The 25364-nt window shown below is 44.6% G+C and overlaps 1 protein-coding gene across 1 annotated transcript in view; it reads right to left on the bottom strand.

Annotated features, from left to right (window-relative positions):
• Positions 1 to 23904, bottom strand: part of SLC4A7 (solute carrier family 4 member 7) — a 160834-nt gene extending 136930 nt beyond the window's left edge. The window contains exon 1 of the mRNA XM_074945637.1: positions 23705 to 23904. Coding sequence (XP_074801738.1) covers positions 23705 to 23752 — 48 coding nt within the window. The 5' untranslated portion in view covers positions 23753 to 23904. The remainder of the gene's footprint in view (positions 1 to 23704) is intronic.
• Between the last annotated feature and the right edge of the window lie 1460 nt (positions 23905 to 25364).

Raw genomic sequence — 25364 nt, 5'->3', positions numbered from 1 at the left:
GATGAACCCAGTAACTTTCTTCTAAGACATTTTCTAGTCTGCAAGTGTGAAAACTGAACAGATCTCTCAGTTTCATGGCTACTATTCAGAACTTTGTGAGCAGCAGTGAAATGGACAAAGAATGGCATTAATTTCATTCTGATACAACTTCTGAAAGGTATCAATAGCTACAACAAAGGAAACCAATTCATTAGAGAGAATGATCAAAAGAAGCTTGGAAAGAAGAAGGACAGAGTAACAAACCACATCAGCAGCAAACTGGTAGATGGGATAATAGGAAGAATTTGTTTTCCCTCCCAGAACACACACTCTGGTTGAGACTGAAGGGATGCACATGTACTATAGATTGCAAAATACTCCCTCCAGCACCTAGAAGGGGGAAAACGACTATAGATGGGGTTCCATCATCTTACATTAGCCTGACCACACTCCATAGATAGCATACCCATGCAGAAATCTCAGTACATTCCTGACTCCCAGGAACGGGGGGCAGGGGATTGGACTTTTCACAAGAACATTTCCCCCAACAGAGTGGCACCCTCCCCCACCTATACTAGTGCATCTGACTAGTAGATATCTGGTGGAATATTTCAAGCCCTGAAGAAAGACACTGTAAGTCATTATGGATGCCTCCCTCTTCCCAAAACACGGAACCTGAATTGTGCTATATTTGGTATACCTAGAGCCACTCCTGATGTTCATACACCAACAAGTAATAGCCAGTAATGTACCAACTCACATGGACAGTATCAGTCATCACAGTATTTCCTACTGTCTGTTTGCAGACATCTGTATGTCCAAATCTAATATTTACACACACGATATGCAAGGCAAAAAGGAAAGAGTTACTTTTTTCGTACAACAGAATATTTACATACCTGCAGATTTTTAGTGTAGATTATGAAAAAAAACTAGATGCTACAGAGAGTTAACTGATTAGGATTTAGACTGACAAGGGCCAACATCCTGTCTTTGGTTATATATGACAAAAATGAGATCAGATTTTTCATTTGTGCACTTCATAAAACAGTCACATAATCTGAGACAATTTAGTGTAATTCTTCATTTCACCACAAAATAAAACAGGGATTTGAATAGCAAGAATGCCAGATGTCACGAATAACTATCTGTAGTGCTGGACAAGAAAGTTTCATGGTGCTCATTTAACTAGTACCTGCCATTATTGACTTTGATTTTTCACCATTATAAATTCAGGGTTTATTAGTCTTAAATTTCGTATGCTTTTCCTTCCAAACAGGAGAATTATTCATAGTTTTAGACCAGCAATTCTGAGTTTATGTAGAAAAAAGTGAAATATAGTACTAGCTCAAGCTAAGATGACCTGAAGTCAGGCAACAGAATTAGTTAAGCTTCAAATCAGGGTGTGGAAACTACAGCCCGCGGGCCCAATCCAGCCCACGAGCAGTTTTAAACTGGCTTGCGAGCTCCCGCTAGGGAGCGGGATCTGGGGCTTGCCCCACTCCAGCCGGGGCGCTGGGTCGGGGGCAGCACCACGCGACTCAGCCCTGCTCCAGCGCTGCAGCCAGGGTGCTGGGTCAGGGGCCGCACCCCACAGCTCGGCCCCACTCCAGCCGGGGCACCGGGTCAAGGGCCAAACCACGCAGCTCCCGGAAGCTGCAGCACAGCACCACTCTGGCTCCTACACGCTCCAATGGGAGCTGCAGGGCCAGTGCCTGTGGATGGGGCAGCGTGCAGAGCCACCTGGCCGCGCCTCCACATAGGAGCTGGAGAACGGAAATACCCAGAAGCAGTGGCAAGCGCCACTTGGAGCCTGCACCCCTGAGCCTCACCCTATGCCCCAACCCCCTGCCCCAGCCCTGATCCCCATCCCACTCTCTAAACCTCTCGATCCCAGCCCGGAGCACCCTCCTACACCACAAACTCCTCATCCCCTGCTCCACCCCCAACCAGAGCCCTCACCCCCTCCTGCACCCCAACCCCAACTTTGTGAGCATTCATGGCCCACCATACAATTTATATTGCCCAATGTGGCCCTCAGGCCAAAAAGTTTGCCCACCCCTGCTTTAAATGAAGAGTTCAGGAACTAGCAACAACTCTGGCTCTGGAACTTGGTTCAGAATCATCCCCTCCCATGGTAAAACCTACCAGAGGCAGCTCTAGGGAAAGGAAATCTCAACCATACACACACCTATTCAGAAGCAGAGTTAGTTTCTACATCCCTTTTGAATCAGCCACAAGGCCTGTTCCCATACCCACCAAATTCCCAGGGATTCATGAGCAAAGCACTACAAAAGCCTTGCTACCAGGAGCTTAACATAGCAGTGACTGCCTCTGGGATCAAGAGGTAAAGGTCTGGTGGAGAGAGAAAAAGAAAAACTGAGCACACTCAGGGCTGTATTAATTAATTTCCACAGGGTCAGGAGATGACGGTAGTGCTCTGCAGCAGCACTGTTCTTTCCCCTGCCCAAATCATGGTAGGAAGTGCACAGTCCAAATCATGGATTTTGGCAAATGATTCTTTGCCTTTACATTACCTTGTGTGACTGTGTACAAATACGGAATGTGTGTGTGAAGTGCCCATTGGAGATCACAGAACAAAACAGATCAAGAGATTCCTTGGAATGCAAACTGAATTTATACCAGACTGAGAGACTACTCAATGGATGACTTTTTCCACTGACAGAAGTAATAACAGATCAACCAGAAATAAGTTTAATTGATATAGCTGTATTTTTATGCATGGTCAGGTCTGAGCAGATGAAGCAGACACTAATTTTATTTCTAGCAATTGTTTTGGCACTGGGTCAATCTCTAGGATCAGGGAGAAACCATCACTACAGAATGGACATCAAGGGAGATTTGGTTGTTATATTACACCTTTTTAAAACAAGATATTAAATAGTTGAAGTACAGGAAGTATCAAAACTCATGTGAGCGGAGCTTGTTTGAGCAAGAGCTGTTGATCAGAGGTTTTCAAAGCTCTGCAGAGGTTTTCAAGATTGTGGTGTGTTGATGTAATAAGCATCTTAATATCAGCTGCTTTGATTAGGCACTTTTGTTGAGGCAAAGTCCGCGCCCCCTTCTCAGCATTTTTTTCAAGTGGTTCGCAGCTTGACAAAGTTTTGGACACCACCACCACTCCCACACTGACCAATATCCTCACCCTTCTATCACCACACCACCTTATTTTTGATCATGAAAATTATTCTGCTCAAAAACATTTTTGGCATTTATAAAGGCAGGCCAAGAATGGACATCTGGCCCCCCCGATCATTTTATTACATGCATCCATGGGCAGCTGGTGAAGAGTCTTTGGGGAGGACTGAGGAGGAGTGTAGCCATGGGTAATGCCTGAGCACCAGGCAGCGTTTAAAGTAAGGGAGATTGCAGGGGATACAGATTGGAGCCTGGGACTGAACAGAAGACCATGCACCGGGTCACAATGCCACTCTTTGGTCCAATCACCTCTCCGTCACTCGTGCAGGGGGAAGGGCTCCTCCACCCCACACTACCCACCTCTGGCTACTGCCTTCCCATTGGCTTCCAGCTTCCACAGCCAATCTGAATGTGGTCAGCACCACTACCTTCTCCCTGCCCCCTGGGTAGGTGTGTGAACCTCTGCCATTGCAGTCTCTTCCCTGCTGGAAAGACAGAGGGGCGGCTGGGTCAAATCTGAGTAGCAATGTAACCTGGTGCATAGGGTCCTGCTGCTCCTAGTCTCTGCCTCTGCTCCTCCATGGAGGCAGGCTCTGCCATGTGTGGAGTCCCTGTGCCAGGCTCCACATCAACACAGGCTTCAGCTCCTTCCGGTCCACCCAGCTCCGATTACTTTTACCCCATTGGTGAAACTGTGCCCTGTCCCCAGGCACTACTGAGGCGACATAGCCATAACCAGATTAGCTCTCAGTTCCCAATCAGCCAATAGAGAGGCAGTAACTGGAGCTGGGGGGAGTTAGAGCCTGCGTTAATGTGGAAGTGGAGATGAGCGGTATGAGGCAGCAGCAGCTTTACTGAAAGACTGCACCCCTTAGGAATCCAGCTCAAATCTTTAAAAAACAACTTTTTCTGTATGACCCGCCAAAGGATTTTAGTGGATTTTTTTTGTCCCTCTACTACCTTAAAGTTGCCCATCCCTGACGTAGACACTCAAACACTTCTAGTTGTGGTCAACCCTAGGGCTCAGCTGAAGGAGAACCACAGCTAGGAAAACAATTACCTTATGTAAATGTGGTATCCACACAACTCCACAGACCACCCTCCTTCCCTGATACTAATGTGCCCTACTCTATATAGGCACCACATCAATAAATATGGTTCTTAGAGATGTGTCCATATAGATTCCACTCATGGTACACGTGCACAGCAACTCGGAATAATTTTAGCCTGAAGTATCCATTGGGGCCAGGCCTATGTCCTACACATCCTCATGCCCCCCAGCTACATACACGCACACACGCTCTAGGGCAGGGGTGGCCAACCTGTGGCTCCGGAGCCACATGCGGCTCTTCAGAAGTCAATATGCGGCTCCTTGTACAGGTGCTAACTTTTCAATGTGCTGGGGGTGCTCACTGCTCAACCGCTGGCTCTGCCACAGTCCCTGCCCCCACGCCACCTGTTCTCACCCCCTCCCCTAAGCCTGCCATGCCCTCACTGCTCTCCGTCCCACCCAGACCTCCTGTACACCACGAAACAGCAGATCGAGAGGTGCGGGGAGAGAGGGGGAGGCACTGACCAGTGAGGCTGCCAGCGGGCAGGAGGCGCGGGGGGAGCTAATGGCATATTACTGTGGCTCTTTGGCAATTTCTAGCTCCTTCTCAGGCTCAGGTTGGCCACCCTTACTCTAGGGTTAAAGGGAGCAGGCCCAGCTGTCACTTAGTTTTCGTCAACAAAGAATCCTGGAGAAGTAGGACTCCCTAGTATTAGGGAAGGAGGGCAGGCCATGGAATCCATGTGGACACCACATCTCGAGAAACCATTTCCTCGAGTGATTTCAATCTAGCTGAGACTTTCTTGCCTTGGAGCAAAATATTCTGAACTTCAGCTGAATGGCTTCTATCCATGGAGATCAGCCAGCCACCATTCAGGCTGTCAGAAGTAACAATACCGGGTCTGGCTGTAGGCTGCAACTGTATTCTGTCACATAATGTGGAGCAGGGTAGGCAAAGAAACTGTGGGTCACCAGACTGTTCAGTGGGTCACCAGATCCAAATGCCAGAATGGTCTAGTCCACACTAGCATAATTACGATCAATCTAACATCTCGCCTCGGTTTTATCAGGACCCTCAGCATTATGGAAATTGGGGGGGGGGAGGAGGCATACATCAGTCCCAATGTCCAGGGGATAAACCACAGCTGACAAGGAACACTAACTGGCATCCCCCCTAGAACAAAACACTGGGCATTTCTTGTTCTAGGCCAGGGGTGGGCAAACTTTTTGGCCCAAGGGCCACATGAGGATTGCAAAACTATATGGAGGGCCGGGTAGGGAAAGCTGTGCCTCCCCCAACAGCCTGGCCCCCACATCCTATCTGCCCCCCCCTCAGAATCCACGACCCATCCAACCCCCCTGCTCCTTGTCCCCTGAAGGCCCCGACCCCTATCCACACCCCCGACTGGCCCCCTGGGACTCCCACGCCTATCCACCCCCACCCTGTTCCCCATCCCCTGACTGCCCCCCCAAAACCTCCACCCCATCCATTTCTCCCTGTCCCCGACTGCCCCCCCAGAACTCCCAACCCATCCAACCCCCCCCCCGCTCCTTGTCCCCTAACTGCCCCCCCGGGACCCTACCCCCTATTCAACCCCCCCCGCCCCTTCTCCCTGTCCCAACTGCCCCGACCCCTATCCACACTCCAACCCCCTGACAGGCCCCCTGGGACTCCCATGCCCTATCCAGGCTACCCCCCCAACCCCCTGTTCCCTGACTGCCCCCCTCCCCAAACCTCCGCCCCATCCAACCACCTGCTCCCTCTCTGCCCCCCCAGTATGCCCTGCCCCCTTACCATGCCGGAGCCAGCCACACCACCCACGCTGCCCGGCAGGAGCAGCGAACCAGAGCGCTGGCAGTGCATCGTGCTGAGACTGCGGGGGAGGAGGAACAGCAGGGGAGGGGCCGGGGACCAGCCTCCCTGGCCAGGAGCTCAGGGACCAGGAAGGACGGTCCCACGGGCTGGATGTGGCCTGTGGGTCGTAGTTTGCCCATCTCTGTTCTAGGCTGTGGCAAATAGAGTGGATGGATATCCCCACTTGCATAAAATACTCTGTAATACTGCATCGTTGATCTACCACTCATGGTTGTCTGAGATTATCTGCTAGCAAGCTCTGAAAGCTCAAAAGGTGCAGAGCCAGCTGTGTGCTCCAGTGACAAATACACTAAGCCCAGAGCCAAATGGCTTCCTGACAGAGTCTGGATGGCCTGGCTTGTCATAATACATAACTGGGAGGGTGCCTGTCAAAATTTGGATTATGGAGCCCTGGAGTAGAGGCAGGAATCCTTTTGCATACCAAATGGATGGCTCCCAGTTTCAAGATATTTATGTGCCCATGAATTTCCTGAGGTGACCATTAGCCCTGTGTCTGAAGGTGAACTAGATGACACATGCACACAATATCCCTTAGTGGAGGCATCTGTCACCAGAGGTTGCTAGTAAAGCTACAGAGAAGGGTACCCATCAAGTGGTAGGTTTTCCACCAGTTTAATGATGAGAGGATTTCTTGCAGGACCATGACCAAACAGTGTTTGCAGACACTGACTTCAACCACCCTTGCAATAAGAGTAAGCAAAGTCTGACAAACTGAATCAACAGTGCATGAGAACATATGTCACAGGTGTCTGAAGCATGCTCTTTATATCTCTGGGTGAGTTTAAAGCTGGATGGTGAAATCCACTATAGTTTGGAATCTTTCTTGTGGAAGATAAGCAATCGCTGACCTGGAATCTAATAGAGCTACCATGAACTCTCTGCTATGAGTTGGAATAAGTGTGGATTTCTCTGTTGTCTTTGAGGCCCATTGCAGCAATTAGTAAAAATATTCTCTTATAAAACCAAATGGCAACCTAAAAATTAACTTGTCACTAACATTAACTGCAGAGTTGTACAGAAGCAGGCAGACATCAGCAAGGGTTCTGTCCCACTGCCACCGGATGGTAAGAAACAACTGAGGCACAGCTAGGATCACTGCACCCTTTGCGCCCTCATAGGACCTCGAGGGTGCAGGCACAGCCTCAATGGACACAAGAATCAGATTTCAAGCGCCTGGGACACATTCCCACCAAAAGTGGAATCCACGTGAACAATCCTCAAAAAGCAAAGTTTTGAGTGCCTGCATTAACATTTACAATTGCGTTAGTTAACTTGATTTCCAGGTAAAATACAACCAAATTTCACATTCTAGACAAACATTCTAACTGTTTTGAAGGAACTTTATACTATAAAATCTGACTGTAAAAATGAGACTTGGAAAAAATGCTTTAACCCACACCATCCCAACCTACCATTGCATACCAGCTGAAGCTATTACAGACTGGTGAGATGCAGTACATGATCAGCAGTTTTGGAGCAGCCACTGTCTGCACGCCAGTTCAGGCAGATGTGCACACGTTACCTTTGATCAAACTAGCATGCTCAAAATGGCAGTATAGCCACAGTGGCACACATGGCAACTCAGACTAGGCACCCAATTACAATCCTGTCTGAGATCCTAAGTACGTACACAGGCAGCTAGTCTGAGCCACCAGAGCAACACTGCTCTTTTTCGTACTGTAGGTTGCGTGGCCATCCCTCTTTGTCAGTTTCTGAGGGAGGCCACGCCTCCTTGCTGTCACGTACCTATAAAGGAGCTCAAACGGGGGAATGAGCTTCCTCTCATGCTCTGGTCCTCCAGCCAGGCAGAACAGTACAGCAGTCTATGAGCCCCAGGCCCAAACAGGGCGGGGCAGCAAAGCAATGGATAAGCTCCGGCCTGCACTCCGAGCATAGCAGCTCAGTCTAGGAGCCCCAATAGGGGTGAGCACCATAAAGCTTAGAGGCTCAGGTAAGGGTTGCCTGATGAGCACAAGGCCTCCTGGCCTAAGGAGGGAGAGTATTACCACCTCAGGGGTGGGGAGGCAGGTGGGATGTGGACCCGTCCAACTCCACCACATCCCAGCCCAGGGCCCTAACAGTGGCAGAGTGGTCCACAATTGGGTCAGTGGGGATCTACCCACAACACGCTAACCTTGTATCCCAAACAGACTGTTGTCTGGTTTCCCTGGGCTGCTGCTTAATATCCCCCTCAGGTGTACCTACGTCTGTCATCTCGGGGAGCTCTAGCCAGTCTGCAGGCGGCAGCACCAGCAGCTCCTCAGCGTCTCGGTCAGCCGGCAGCCCACGGAGATCCATCTAGTCCTCAGGTGGCAGTCCCAGCAACTCCTCAGCATCTTAGTCGGCCATCCCGGCAGCTCCTCTGCAGGCTCCAGCAGTAGGCAGGATGTGCCTGTCTCCTGTGGTGGCTCTATCACCACTGAGCTGCAGGGCCCGCCTTTTGTACTTCCCCTTCCTGTCCCTTCCACTTCCAGTGGGGCAGACATGGCTCTCCTGGTTCAGTCCACCAGGGGCGTGTTGTGGTCCCTCTCGGTCACTCTCTGAGGGAGGTATGTTTCAGAGTGCTAGCCGTATTAGTCTGTATCAGCAGAAAGAACAAGGAGTACTTGTGGCACCTTAGAGACTAACAAATTGATTTGTGCATAAGCTTTCGTGGGCTAAAGCCCACGTCATCAGATGCATACATTGGAAAATACAGTAGGAAGATACACACACACACACACCATGAAAAAATGGGGGTTGCCATACCAACTCTTAACGAGACCAAATGATTAAGACAGGTTATTAGCAGGAGAAGAAGGAAAAAACAAAAACAAAAAAAACACACTTTTGTAGTGATAATCAGGATGTTCCATTTCAAACAGTTGACAAGAAGGTGCAAGTAACAGTAGGGGGGAAATTAGCATGGGGAAGTAGTTTTTAGTTAGTGTAATGACTCATCCACTCCCAGTCTTTATTCAAGACTAATTTAATTGTGTCTAGTTTGCAGATTAATTCCAGTTCTGCAGTTTCTCGTTGGAGTCTGTTTTTGAAGTTTTTTTTGTTGAAGAATTGCCACTTTTAGGTGTGTAATTGAGTGTCCAGGGAGGCTGAAGTGTTCACCGACTGGTTTTTGAATATTATAATACTTGACTTGTGTCCATTTATTCTTTTGCATAGAGACTGTCCGGTTTGGCCAATGTACATGGCAGAGGGGCACTGCAGGTACATGATGGTTTATATCATATTGGCAGACGTGCAGCTGAACGAGCCTCTGATAGTGTGGCTGATGTGATTAGGTCCTATGATGGTGTCCCTTGAATAGATATGTGGATAGAGTTAGCAATGGGTTTTGTTGCAAGGATAGGTTCCTGGGTTTGTGGTTCTGTTGTGTGGTTGCTGGTGAGTATTTGCTTCAGGTTGGGGAGCCGTCTGTAAGCGAGGACTGGCCTGTCTCTCAAGATCTGTGAGAGTGAGGGATCATCCTTCAGGATAGGTTGTAGATCTTTGATGATGCACTGGAGAGGTTTTAGTTGGGGGCTGAAGGTGACGGCTAGTGCCATTCTGTTACTTTCTCTGTTGGGCCTGTCCTGTAGTAGGGGACTTCTGAGGACTCTTCTGGCTCTGTCAATCTGTTTCTTCACTGCAGCAGGTGGGTACTGTAGTTGTAAGAATGCTTGACAGATCTTTTAGGCGTTTGTCTCTGTCTGAGGGGTTGGAGCAAATGCAGTTGTATCGTAGAGCTTGGCTGTAGACAATGGATTGTGTGGTGTGGTCTGGATGAAAGCTGGAGGCATGTAGGTAAGTATAACGGTCAGTAGGTTTCCGGTATAGGGTGGTGTTTACGTGACCATTGTTTATGGGCACTGTAGTGTCCAGGAAGTGGATCTCTTGTGTGGACTGGTCCAGGCTGAGGTGGATGGTGGGATGGAAATTGTTGAAATCATGATGGAATTCCTCAAGGGCTTCTTTTCCATGGGTCCAGATGATGAAGATGTCATCAATGTAGTGCAAGTAGAGTAGGGGCATTAGGGGACGAGAGCTGAGGAAGCGTTGTTCTAAGTCAGCCATAAAAATGTTGGCATACTGTGGGACCATGTGGGTACTCATAGCAGTGCCTCCAACTTGAAGGTATACATTGTCCCCAAATGTGAAATAGTTGTGGGTGAGGACAAAGTCACAAAGTTCAGCCACCAGGTTTGCCATGACAGTATCGGGGATACTGTTCCTGATGGCTTGTAGTCCATCTTTGTGTGGAATGTTGGTGTAGCGCATATCTCTCTACCTAAGATGGAAATTATACCTTCAACTGCAGTGTAGCCATACCCACTGTGGAATGGAATTTTAAATCCATGTAGAGCTGGCTTTCAATTCAGACAAACACCATAACTTTCTAAAAATATATAGAATGATTTGAATTAAAAAGTCCAGTCTAACACTTCATTTTGAATTACCTTGTTTGATTTCAGGTCAATTCCTTAGCAGTACTGTAATCTTGTGTCTTTGTTGGTTTTAAAAAGCACACATTTTATACGTATACATGTAAACAAATGTAAGTGTTCTAGTATAAGCAATCTCCCAAATGAAGATGGTCATTCAAAGGATGGAAATAAGACTACAACATCCTGAAAGAAAATCTTGGAAGCCACTATATTAGACACTGGTAGGCTCCAAATAGAGCAGAATTCTGTCCTCCTAACGGGAAAAAATTATGCTCCAGTGCATAATATGGAAAAATGGGGGGTGTCTGAACACTTAGGAAATCACAGTTAAGAGTATAATAGAATCTCAGAGTTACAAACACCTCGGGAGTGGAGGTTGTTCATAACTCTGAACAAAACATTATGGTTGTTCTTTCAAAAGTTTACAACTGATCATTGACTTAATTCAGCTTTGAAACTTTACCATGCAGAAGACAAAAGCTGCTTTCCCTTTTTTTAGTAGTTTACATTTAACACAGTACTATATTTGCTTTTTTTGTTTGTTTGTTTTTGGGGGGGCCCGCGGGGCCCTCTGCTGCTGCCTGATTGTGTACTTCCGGTTCCAAATGAGGTGTGTGGTTGACTGGTCAGTTCTGAGGTTCTACTTTATTCTTCATAGAAGAGACTGCAGTTCTAGAAAGAATCCCAAGTTAGTATACTAATTAACAGTAGCAGAAGCATATTTGAATCCTAACATTTCTGTAGCATAAACCAGTAGGTGCTCATAATATGAAAGCTCTTTTGGGCAGTTAGCTTGCTTGTTTGACACAGTTTTCCCATAGTATAACAACCCTAAGTATATCTACACTGCAATGGAGCTTATAGGACATTTCATCTTCTCCTTACCTATGGAAGAGACTAAGTAGTGATGGAGTATGCCACCAAAGGAAAAAAAAGTTGAACTAAAAAGAAAACTGATTTTTTAAAAATCAATTACACAAGTGTGCGTTGACAAAAGTACCAAAACGGCTCCATCTATCGGATAAGATATGATTGCATATTTACACAATGAATTTGAGACATCTGTATAGAGATTATAAATTCCATAATTACTGACTTTTTAAATCTGAATATTTACTGTTGTTCATAATGCTTCCATTACACTCTCACAAGTATATGAGAGACATTGATAAGTTGTGTAATGTTGCATCTGCACTGAAGATTTTTTTAAACCTCAGCAATAATGATGCTACAACTGTAATGACAGCACAAGGACAATATTAACTGCAATAACTTTATATGTTGCTTTTGTAGGAAGATTTTTAACACTACAAAAGCAATCAGCAATTAAATGAAGCCAAACAGGATAACTCAGAAGCTTCAAGAAAGGTAATGCATTCTCTTACATGCCATCTTAAAATGAGGCAAAGTACTGAACAGGCATAGAGAGCAAAGTAAATCAGCTGTACAGATTGGCAGAGTAGATTTGAGAATCTTTCACTGCTACTGCTCCTCATCTCTTCTGTAAATTAATACAGAACTCCATCCCAGAAGCTGGAGTCTACATCTAAACTTAGGTCAAAATAGCTACGTCATTCAGGGCTATGAAAAAAAATTCACACTTAGGTCAATCTAACCCCCACAGTAGACACAGCTAGGTCAATGAAATAATCCTCCTGTAGATTTAGCAATCACATCTCAAGGCAATGGATTTACTACAATTTGGAAAAAAAAAAAGAAAAAGAAAAAACATACACACCTTCCATCACTGTATCAAGAGCCTAACTGCAACACTGAAGCTCTGCCACAGTAGCACCTGTAGTGTTGACATACGCTAAGAATTTGACAATTTTTGTAAGCACTGAATTCGCATTTAAGAAAAGTTTTAAGATTTTCCTTAGTCTTTAGGTAGAGAAGCCCCAGACTTTCTAGATTCTGCCAAATTAGGCAGAAGTAATATAGAGAGGTGTAAAGTTAAGTTTAAAATATACCACAGTAATAAAGTAGCTGAGTACTAAAAAAACAGTGAAATGTTCACTTATGAACAAACGATATTCTCACTTTTCCATCTAAATCCCTGGATGGACAGTAACTCAAAGCAAGAGGTGGGTCAGCACATTGGCAGTTTGCAAAATCAGTTATTAAAGGTCCTATGCACTCCAAAGCTCCAAGTTAAGCACTAGTTATGTGATTCAGATGTTCACCCTACCAAGCCACGTGGATCAGCAACTTTGCCTGTTTGTAGTGCTTTTATAAATCAACAGATTAATAGGAGCCTCATATGGATCAAGCTGTTTTTAACAGTTGAGCTCATATTGCTATCTCAAAACATTAGCTTGAGTCCTAGCTTATTTTGAAGAAGCAGATTAAGAATTATTTCCAAACTTGCATAATTATACAATAGTATACTTACATATCGCTGATGTATTTTTGAAAGACCTATTAAAAACAAACCCTAACATTAAAAAAAAAAACCTATATATCTACGCCGTACCAGTCATTTATTTTGCATAGTAACTCATAGTATGTTAGAACAACACGGACAGACAACTATGTTGAAACCAAGCTAGTACTTGGTAACAATTAAAGGGGGGGAGGGAGGGAACCACCACACACCCCCAAACCCCTTAGTTAATAGAGTTAAGCCTCCTAGCCTGGGTAGACAGATTCATGATAGATGGGCTCGAGCTAGCACTGTAAAAATAGCTGAGTGGACATTGCAGCTCTGGCGGAGACTCGGGCTAGCCACCCAAGCTCAAGTCTGGGAGGCTAGGTGGCTAGCCCAAATCTCCGCCAGAGCAGCAACATTCATGCTGCTTTGCTTAGCATGCTACCTCAAGCTCCGCCAGCATGAATGTGCTACTCAGGCTGGGAGACACACTCCCAGCTGCAGTGTAGATGTATAGTTCGAGTTAATCAAGACTTATGTCATGCAATACCTTTTAAAGAGAAAATGAAACTATATGCTTAAGAACACCTAACTAATAAAAATTATCAAGTAATAAGCCAAGACATTGTAGTTAGTCCCTGAGATCGTTTGGGACAAATTCTACAAAAGTAAATTACAGTAAATCAAGTCCAGAAGAGACCAAAGAATCCTTATTCTTCCATAAAGTGGACAAGCACAAATATTACGGAAGTGTTAATTAGGGGGAATTTGAAAGTATTGACATGTTTCTCAAGAGGTAGCATGGAATAATTTTTGATCCAGAGGCCTCTCATTTGAGTTGCCATTATCACAACCCAATTTAAACCAAGCAAGATAAAAATCAGCAAAAACAAGCTGAGTTCCCTCTAATCTGCACGTCCACCTGTTAAGCACCGCACAGGTGCTCAGGGCTGTGGAGGGGAGAGATACCTCACCCTGGGTGGCTAAAAATCAATTATTTTAAAATAAAATTAAAAAAAAAAAAACCACCAGATTTTTTTTATTTAAAGTTGATTTTTTTGATAAAATGCTTTTTGAGAAACAAAGCTATCTAAAAATACATTATAGCTCAAAGATAAGGATTATAAATTCTAATTCTATAGTATGAGACAATATATTCATGTAAAGTTTAAGAAAAGTTTTGTCAATGAGTTCCAATAGTTCATGGACTAGGAACCCAATCTTATGGGTTCCAGGGGCTTCTGTATGTATTATTTAGGTTAATTTTTCTATCTACCCAATGGGACTCAGTGCTCAGACTAGAAGAAACCATCAGAGATGCTTAGTTTTGCAATTCTCAAACTGTGAATTTGTGTCTCCAGAGATAACGTTCTTGTTAACAGCAAAAGTGTTTTTAATTAATAAATAAATATATAGAGGTGAGATAACAGACCCCAACCCTATTGTCCCTCTGCAAATTTGTGTACAGAGTCAATCCCTTACCTCTCTCTAAAAGAACAAAGTTTCAAAAAGTTCAGTGAATAAAAGATCGTTGGGGGTGGAATAGATCTAGACAAGGAGAAGAAGTCTAGACATAAATGTGAGAAGGGAGGGACAGGCAGTAGAAACAAAAAAGTGAAACTGTTTGAGCAGCATATTCCAGAAGTCTTGAGGTCTTTCTGAGGTCTTCAAATCTTTCATTGATTTGAGATCTACCATACCATTCTCTCATAAGAAGGGAAAACCTATAATGGCAGCAGGCCATAAGAGAGGCCCAGTTCGGAAATATTTTAACGAAGTTCCTCTACTTGTGCATTCGTGCAAAATGCAAACAGTGCAACAAAGAAATGCAAGGCCTGGTTGCCCAAATGAAACAACATCATGAGAAGCATTTCGTCTCAGGAGGAAGCTGTGTTGAAAATGATGAAAGGAACATGTCTGAACATGCAGCATCTTCAGGTTGGTAAACTTTTTTATTTCATACTTCTTTCTTAAGGAGACTGCCTGTCTTCCTTCTGGACTATTCTTGAATTTTCACATTTGAGCAAAAAAAAAATTTATATATTTGGCTCAGATGCAGTTGTGATAAAAAAATAAAATAGGTGAAATAGGCAGATCTTCCTTTTACAATTTCACCTTTAAAGTAGTACCGAGTGTCAATGAATGCAATGAGTAATACTAAAATGAACAGTATGGTAATAATAATTAAATAACTGCATTGACTTATTTTGTTTAGGAGAATCCATCCTCAACATACAGTATTCTGAAGACTCTCCACCTTCAAGATCACCATCATTTTCTATAGTTTCAGAGTTATCTGCCAATGATAGCATTTCACTCACATCATGTATGTCATATAGCCACAGTAGATCACATGGAGCAAAAAGAAAGAAAAATCTCCATCATCCAGAAACAACCATAGATAAATTTGTGATAAGAACCAGCAGATTACACAAAGAGGTAATTGATGAAAAAACTGTCGTTTGTTTATGCAACAAACTCTCCTTTCCGTATGATTGAGAACCCACACTTCATTAATGACTGAACCATGTTAAGACCAGGATACAGTCCACCCAACACAGCAGATGTTGCAGGCAAATTGCTGGATAAAGTGTATGAAAGAGAAATTGAGCAGTGTGCAAAAGGTCTAGAGGGTAAAACTGTTAACCTGAGTCTTGATGGGTGCAATGTCCACAATGATCCTGTTGTATGTGCTTGTGTGAAAACAGATGAAGGGAATGTCTTCCTTACACAGCCAATTGATACATCAGGAAATGCACACACAACAGAATACTTACAAGTAGCAGCAGTAAAAGCTATAACTGTGAAAAATATTCAAATGTCTAGTACGCAGCCTGGTCACAGACAATGCTGAAAATGTATCCAAGATGAGAAAAAATTTAGAACACAGTGGAAAAAAGAGTCCCAAGCTAACATACAGTTGCAGTGCTCATCTGATGTACCTCCTAGCCAAAGACTTCAGTGGTCCAGAAATAAAGGCTAATGTTGTTGAAATTGCAAAATACTTCTGTAATAACCACTTTGCAGCAGCTGCTCTGAAAAAAGTGCGAGGAACCAAGGTAACTCCCCAACAAGACATGCGATGGAACTCAGTAGTGGACTGTTTTGAGCACTATATCAAGAACTGGCCTAATCTGGTGACAGTTTGTGAACAAAATAGATGGCACTGTCACAGCCAAAGTTATCCACATTGAGCTTAAGAGAAATGTTGAACACATGCTGCGTACCCTGAAGCCTATTTCTGTAGCCTTGAACAAAACGCAGGGTAATAGCTGTTTTATTGCTGACGCTGTTGAAATTTGGAAGGAACTGAGTGAGAGCTTAAAAAGAGAAATATGCAATGACAGAGTTAAATTACAAGCATTACAAAAATGAATGGGACAAACAATTTCCAGCTCATTTTCTTGCAAATATTCTCAATACTCGGTACCAGGGTCAAACCTTAACTGTTGAAGAAGAGGGGCTGGCTATGACATGGACATCCAGCAATCATCCCTCCATAATGCCAACTATAACAAACTTCAGAGCTATGAGTGAACCATTCAAGAAATATATGTTTGCTGATGATGATTTAAAGAAAGTCACACCAGTGAACTGGTGGAAGTCACTTAATCGCTTGGATTCAGAGACTGTTGAGTGATAATCTCACTACACAGCAGTAGCTTCTTCACCGGTGTAGAAATAATATTTTCTTCCTTTGGACTAATTCATTCCAAATTGAGAAATTGTTCGGGACCTGAAAAAGCAGGAAAGCTTGTTTTTCTTTTCCAGATTATGAACAAACAGGAAAATAAAGGTGAAGATGACTGAGTTAGCTGCAGAAGCCAATATTTTAAGTTTCTCATGTTGGCCTGGCTGACAGTCTATTTAATTTTTGTTCTTTAAATATTTTAACTAGTTTAGTTAGAAACAATTTTAACAAAAACAAATCTGATTTTAAAATAAAAAAGTTTTAAAAAACTTAATGTTTAACTAAACTCAAAAATTCATATGCTTCTTTTATTTAAATATATGTTTGCTGTGGAAGAAAAAAATCCAGAATATATAACGTTGTTGTTTTAGTTAAATAAAACAATTTAAATGTCTGTCTGGTGATGTTCTCCTCCTAATACAGCATGGCAAGAAAATCCTCCAAATATTAAAGATTAACCTGTTGAATTGGAGATAGATATTTATGAAGTCACTGGGAGGTGAACTGCTTCAATTACCTTTGCTAAATGAAATAACCAAACAATCATTCATTTTCTGATATAGCTTTAAAAATAATCTGAAAAGTTTTCAAAATAAATCACTTTAAAAATGTGTACCTTCTAAAAAATGAAACCTACATCTATCCCTGAATTGTGCAGAATATGTATTAAGGTTACAACAACCAACAAGAATGCGCTTTTATGTAGAAATCCATGATTAAATTGAGTCTTCCTTACAAGTGATTTAAATCAAATCCACCCTGCTCGGGGGCTGGGAGTGTGTGGAGCTGCCCCTAGAATTGCCCCACTTTGGCACTTCAGTGGAAGGGTGGGGGGAAAACCAGTGCTTGGGGTTTCAGCTCCACAGCGAGGGACACTGGGGCTCAGGATTTCAGCCCTGCGGCAATGGGTGCCGGAGCTCAGGCTCTGGGTTTCAGCCACGGCGTCCCGCGGCCCCCCTGAAAGGGCTTGCAGAGCGCTGGGGAGCCACAGACCTCCAGTTGAGAACCACTGCACTACAGTATATACAAAAGAGAAGGCCATCCAAAACCCCCAATTCTTTGACATCTGCCTAGAACTCAAATTGCCAAAACTAAATCCCAAAAAAGGAAACTAACCCCCCACTCCCAAAAGCCATAAATTATTTTAAAAGGTAACTGTTTCAGTAACTAAATACTATAAATCAACATTATGTATCAAAACCGGTGATACAAAGTTGCCAGAACTGTTTCAAAATGAGATAATCCGGCTGAAAGCTTGAGTCTGAGCTCATATATACCAATAAACCTAGTATCAGAATCACTTTCCAAGAACAATCAAGATATGCAGTTAGACATACCAATAGAAGTTACTTTCTAGAATAATGACAGGTTTCAGAGTAACAGCCGTGTTAGTCTGTATTCGTAAAAAGAAAAAAGAAAAGGAGTACTTGTGGCACCTTAGAGACTAACCAGTTTATTTGAGCATGAGCTTTCGTGAGCTACAGCTCACTTCATCGGATGCATAGCATATCGTGGAAACTGCAGAAGACATTATATACACACAGAGACCATGAAACAAAACTTCCTCCCACCCCACTGTCCTGCTGCTAACAGCTTATCTAAAGTGATCATCAAGGAAGGCCATTTCCAGCACAAATCCAGGTTTCTCACCCTTCCCCCCCCCCCCCCCCCACAGACACACATACAAACTCATTCTCCTGCTGGTAATAGCCCATCCCTCTTTGAAACCTCTCTTTATAATGCGCATGATAATCAAGGTGGGTCATTTCCAGCACTAATCCAGGTTTTCTCACCCCCCCCACACACACACCCCCCTCCAAAAACCACACACACAAACTGCAGCAAATTTTGTGTGTGTGGTTTTTGGAGGGGGGTGTGTGGGGGGGGGGGGGTGAGAAAACCTGGATTAGTGCTGGAAATGACCCACCTTGATTATCATGCGCATTATAAAGAGAGGTTTCAAAGAGGGATGGGCTATTACCAGCAGGAGAATGAGTTTGTATGTGTGTCGGGGGGGGGAGAGGGGAAGGGTGAGAAACCTGGATTTGTGCTGGAAATGGCCTTCCTTGATGATCACTTTAGATAAGCTGTTAGCAGCAGGACAGTGGGGTGGGAGGAAGTTTTGTTTCATGGTCTCTGTGTGTATATAATGTCTTCTGCAGTTTCCACGATATGCTATGCATCCGATGAAGTGAGCTGTAGCTCACGAAAGCTCATGCTCAAATAAACTGGTTAGTCTCTAAGGTGCCACAAGTACTCCTTTTCTTTTTTCTTTCTAGAATAGAGACTGATGAAGATGATTGGGGAAGGAAGAACAACCAAAGAAAGTATATTTGATTAGTTCAGACAGACAATGATATTAAATAGTTATGTCATTTCTAGGTAGCATTTTTGTCACATGTATAGTTATATTGGTCAAGTACCCCAATTTTCACTGTTATTGTATGAATACTGTAACCCTCCCAAGCCCTTAAAATCTTTGTCACAGGCTTCAAGACTTGTAATCCTAGTGATTTAGTTTTTTATTTTTATTTACATATTTTTGATGAAAAACAAAAGGAAGTCTTGAAAAATATCAGTCCATATTAGAGGTGTCAGTGAAATAATCCATGAGCCTGTGTCCAACATAAACATAGTTTTCAAAAATTTGGAGTTATTCTAGCAACAGGATCCAACACTGAAAAAGGACTCACCCACCCTGCCCCCTTGTCACCTCCACAGCTATTATTCAAAAAGAGTAGTAACCAACCATGCAGCCACTACGGAAGATCTGCAGACACATACTCCAATAAAATCAGGTGAGGCATGTTACTGCAGTCTTTTAAATCAAGTAAACCAGCCAGAGAATCCTCAAACTCACTCTCTCTGTGCCCCAACAAGAACACTTTCAAACTCAACATCTTCCACAGGGTACGGGAAGGGAACAGATTCAGCAAAAACAAAAATAAATTCAACAGTTTACAGGGAGTGGGAGAGGAAACAAAGCCACTGGACTCTATGTCTCCTACATTAGAGACTTAAAAGACCAGAAGGGCACCCCCTAACTAATGCAGAAGATATTCAAACTCAAGAAGCTCCCATAATGAAGCCACACTGCTCAGTCCTAGGAGATGTGATTAAGACATCACCTAAATAACTGCAAGCATCTTTAAAGTAGAATGTTACAGAGTTCATTTTCCCCAGATTTTGACATAACATCAAGGCACACGAGACTCTTGTGAGGATCCCACATGAACTGCTAGTGGCTGCCCGGCTATGGGCCATGATCAAAAGTTATTGATATAGAAATATAAGCCACCCCAACACATAAAATGAGGCAGTGAATGGGAATGAAGAAGAGTTGTTAGTTTAAATCAGCAAGATGTGAACGTGGTCTCAGCCCTCAAATGCTAGGAGACCATACAGATTAACTTTGGCCTCAAGTTGGTCCAGCCACCAAAGGAACGCTTACTAGCAACTGCTGCCAAAAAAAATGGGAAAATGCACATGTATATCTGACTTCAGTGATATTTGTTTTTACTACCCAGAGAATCTAAAACTGTCCTCAGCAAGGAGGGATTTGCTCTTCCAGTATACAAGAGTACATCAGACAGCATGTATACCAAAACCAGGATATTGATCAGACCCAGTAGGGTAATTCTTGCACTCAGAGGAGTATTCCTCTCAGGCACCTTATGGTGCAATAGAGACAGCTCCTTTAGAAGGCAGATACACTAAAATAAAGGGGCAAGAATGCAAGACAGGTATTCTCCTCCCTTCCACAAATTCTCTTTGTAGATACTCCCTGCCACTCTGGCCTCGAACATAAACAGACTTCACCTCCTATCTCACTAACAGATTCTCCAATAACAGTAGATATTCCAAGCTGTAAAGTAAGAAAATTCTGCACAGATTTCTAGAACTCTTATTCAGTTTTCCACCTGAGTCTCACTCAGCATTGACGGGAGTGGAACCTAAGCATATTAGAATGCTGAAGGAAAGACATCCCTTTCCACTGCATGCATCCGATGAAGTGAGCTATAGCTCACGAAAGCTTATGCTCAGATAAATTGGTTAGTCTTTAAGGTGCCACAAGTACTCCTTTTCTTTTTGCGGATACAGACTAACATGGCTGCTACTCTGAAACCTCTCCAAGAGAACATTCTTCAGCAGTACATTTGCCAGTAGCAAAAGAGGAAGGGTGTCCACCTTATAATAAACCTTTGTGATCTGAACTTTTATATAGTCTACAGTTTCTTAAAGAGACAGGAAATCTGCTAGTTAAGATTCCCTGCAGGAGAACAGTATATCAGAAGGATGCCTACCTGACAGCCCAAATAAGTTTCTTTGGGAAGCCAGCTGTGACAATTCAGACAAGACTCCCCATTTTCTGCCATCACACACAGGAAATAAGTGGAAAGCCTCTCAACAGGAAAATGAATTATACTAGTAATTCTCAACCTTTTCCATGCTATGACATACTTTTCTATAACTTTACACTTTTGCACCCTGTGCAATAGTTAGGTTAACTTAACCCCCCACTGTAGATGCAGCTAGGCTGACGGAAGAATTCTTCCATCAAACCTAGCTACCCCCCCCAGACAGGAGGATGTACTATATATCAATAGAAAAAACCCTCCATTGAGGCAGGAAGTGTCTACACTACAACGGCACAGCTACACCACTGTAGCTGTACTACTGCAGTTTAGACATGGCCACAGCTGATACTGGGAAAAAAAAAAAAAAAAAAGAGTGCTTTTGCTGGTATAGCTTACACCATTTCACTGACCAAAATAAGCTATACCAGCAAAAGCATTTTTATACTAGCATTATTAAGCCTATACTATGACTTTTGCTGGTATAGAATTATCTCAAGAAGAGACATATCCCTAACCAACCTATACCAGCAAAAGTTTCTAGCGTACACCTGGTCCAAGAGCCATTAAGCTTGCCTGTGCATCAGCACATCATCCATGCTCACCTGCTTACTTGTCACTTACAAGGAGCTGTGGTGAAGTTCTTGCCTTTAAGGACATGTATAATTTAGCTTCTGCCTACCTTTTTGCTGGTCTCTTTCACATAATCCCACCTCTTTTCACTCTGCTTAATTTACACAAACATCCTCTGCATACTCTTCTCTCCCCGCAGCCCCATATGTCTGGAACCCCTTCTTTACTCCATCTCACAGAAGAAGAAAAAAAAAAAAAAACACACCAGGCAGTCTCCTTACTGAGAAATCCTCAAGTCTACTACTAGCAAGCTCTGTGCCCAGGAAGCACTGTCTTTCTGCTTCCTCTCCAGGTAACGTTCACAAGCCCCTCTCCTGGTTTTAGAGTAACAGCCGTGTTAGTCTGTATTTGCAAAAAGAAAAGGAGTACTTGTGGCTCCTTAGAGACTAACCAATTTATTTGAGCATAAGCTTTCGTGAGCTACAGCTCACTTCATCGGATGCATACTGTGGAAAGTGTAGAAGATCTTTTATACACACAAAGCATGAAAAAATACCTCCCCCCACCCCACTCTCCTGCTGGCAATAGCTTATCTAAAGTGATCACTCTCCTTACAATGTGTATGATAATCAAGTTGGGCCATTTCCAGCACAAATCCAGGTTTTCTCTATTGCCAGCAGGAGAGTGGGGTGGGGGGAGGTATTTTTTCATGCTTTGTGTGTATAAAAGATCTTCTACACTTTCCACAGTATGCATCCGATGAAGTGAGCTGTAGCTCACGAAAGCTTATGCTCAAATAAATTGGTTCGTCTCTAAGGTGCCACAAGTACTCCTTTTCTCCTGGTTTTCTGTCTCCAGTATTCTAGCCCAATACATTTGCAACCTACAAAGCTTCTCAATCCACATGGTTTAGCACTAACCTGTGCCACTGTAGAACTTGTAGTGTAGACATACCCTAAGAAAAAGTTGTGTTAACTCCTGTTAGCTAAAATGTAGTGACTGATATGAGCCTCATGTTAGTCACTACATATTAGCTAACAGGAGTTAAGAACATCTTTTTTCTTAATTGAAGAAGACAAGGCCATAGAAAAGTGATGCACTTTTTTTATGCTGAACTCTTATGGGGAAGATACTAAGAATATATTACTATACAGCACCTACTTAGAGAAGGCATTAAAAAGGGACGTCAGAATAAGGACAAAGAGGCTTATTAATAAAACCCTGAATTTGAGTCATCTAAAAGGGAGGGAGGGGTAAAGAGAGAGGAAATTACAACTATGGAGCCACATGTATTTTTCAGTAGCACAGGAAGTAAGGGAACACATGTCTGCCTCGCTTCACCACCAAGCATGAAAGGAAATGAACCAAATCAATGTAGTTTAATCCTTCCCTCACAGATATTGGCGAGACACACCTGATTGGGAATCATATCCACCTGACCGGAGTATAAGGCTGTGCAACATGAGAACAAGAGGAAAAATAAAACAATCTTTAGTTACCATGTGTGCACACTTCCCTTCTCGCTCCCTGGCAGAGGGGCAGCAGCCGCCTTAAGAAAAGGGAAGAGCGCATCACCCCTTGCCCGCCCAGCGGGTACATTAGCCCTGCCATGGTTTCACCAAAGCGAAGGATGGGAAATACTGAGCCTGTTCTTTACCCTCTCTCTTATACAAGAGCATGGGCTGCAGGGGCCTGAAGCGGGTATTACAGAGACAAGGCTGGAACAAAGGAACCAGCCTCCCCCGTCCCACGCCGCCGTCCGCACCAAAGCCAGCAGGGACCACAGGGGAGGGAGCAGCCTGCCACACACGGCGCAGGCAGAGCTACGGGAGGGGGGCATCGGCTGCCAGCCGAGAGCCCCCAGCGCGCACACGCGCACCAGTTGCGCCGGCCGCGGAGCCGAGGCGGGCTGAGGCCAGGGGGACACCGCGCGAACGCGCAGCCCCGGGGCGGGGGGGGGGCACTTGTGCGCGAGGAGCCCCCACCCCACGGCCGTTACCGGCAAGGGGAGGAGGGGGCAGGGGAAGAGGGAAGCGTTTCTGCAGCCTCAGGCACTCGGGTACCCGGCGGCGCCGCTTCCGTGTTCCTGCCCGGCGGCTGGGGGGGGGGGCAACAACATCCTCCCCAGCCGGCCGGCAGCTGCTGACAAAGGGCCGGGCCCGCGCCCCCTCCCCAACCGGGCCGGCTGCTCCGCTCACACAAAGCGGGCAGGGCTCGGCGCGTGGCGTTACCGTGGTGAGTAGCGGTCTCATCTGCTCGCCCGCCCGCTCCTCCTCCATGGCGCCCCGGCGGCGCCCGCCCGCGCGCCGGCAGAGAGGAGCGCGCGCAAAGGAGCTCGCCGCTGGCTCCGCGCTGTGGGCGACCGAGCCAGACGAAGGAAGCGCCGCTGCCGAGCCCAGGACGAGGCTACATTAACCCTCCGCCACACGCTCGCTCCCCCGCCCCTCGCTGCTCCAGCAGAGCCCCGCCCCGCCAACCCGATTGGCAGCGTCTCCAGCTAATCGGAGCGAGAAGGCAGCTCCGCCCCCCTGTCCCAAAGCAACAGGAGGCAGTGTTGCGAGGCGGCCAGGGGAGGAGGAGGAGGAGGAGAAGACGACGACCCAGGCCACGGGCAGGGGGAGAGAGCTCAGCACTCAGCCCAGGGCCCCTTCTCTGCTCCCCCGCTGAAAGCCATTCACATCGGAGAAGCAGCGGCACAAAGCTGGGATGGGAGAGGCAGCACTTTGCACTAAAGCATAGGAAGTGTCCAGCCCATTGCCCCCCGCATAGTGAGACTGTGTCACAGTTGGCATTGCATGCCCATTTGGGCCGCTGCAAGTTGAGAAGGATGCGAAGAAGGCAGGCGTTCAGAGTCGGCCCTAGGCATAAGCAGACTTAAGCAATAGCTTAGGGCCCGTTTGCTTTTTTAGTATATGTTGCGTGGGAGGGCCACCAAAATATTCCATCTTAGGGCCCGTAATAGGCTCCCACTGCTTCTGCACACATTGTCAGGAAGGGTACATGCAAAAGGGAGCTGGAGGGTTAAGCACATGTGATAGCAGCAAGATGGACCCATTACATTATGCTATAACCTAAGATTTCTGCAGGCCATGGCTCCCCAATGAGTGCAATCAGAGACACAGTGGCAGAACTGCACAAGCTATATTTTGTGTTTTACTTTATAGCCTGGAGCCCTAGGCTGGACAGTTTAGGTGATGTATCTCCACCCCCACCCCCTCGTCCCAACCCCATACAGAAAAAAACAAGTATGTTATTTTGATAGACACGTCGCTTACATACTTATCCTGGGTGGGTGTGGAGTTGTAAAGTGGTAGCAAGGTATGTCAATGCAAGATTTTTGCATCCATGTCAAAACACCCTTTTGTGCGAGTGAAAAGAGCACAAAAATTGTACTTAAATTGTCAATACAAATTTGAAAGAAAAAATGACTAATGAAGTGGGATTTAAACAAATTATTTTAAAGGACAAAAGCAAGTTTTAGTCATGCAAAAGGTCTGACGCAGTGTCATCAATTTATTTCAAGAGAAAAATAAATTTTACTCATACAAATTATTTGTTTGATACAAATTACTAATAAGGCTCATTACTTAAAGAATGTGGGCCTTATACTTTGTATTGATAAATGCACATATTATTCATTGGGATAAAAGTTTTAAATAAAGTATTCATTATAATAGAGGTCAGGTGTACTGTTGCATGGTAAGAGCAAAACACTAATAGCCGATGGACTCCCTCTCAGCTATGGGAAATATGGCCATGTACATGTGTGTCTAGCCTTTTTCCAATACATTTGCTGTATTCTACATGTAAAAATCTGAACCATCTGTAGTCTCACACTCATCTGGATCCACATGGGCAACTATATGATGAGAAGAGTACTCACCACCATTG

This window comes from Natator depressus, chromosome 2, assembly GCF_965152275.1.
Source record: "Natator depressus isolate rNatDep1 chromosome 2, rNatDep2.hap1, whole genome shotgun sequence".
Taxonomy (NCBI): domain Eukaryota; kingdom Metazoa; phylum Chordata; order Testudines; family Cheloniidae; genus Natator; species Natator depressus.
The sequence above is the reverse complement of the archived record's forward strand: the minus strand, read 5'-3'. Positions and strand labels throughout refer to the sequence as shown.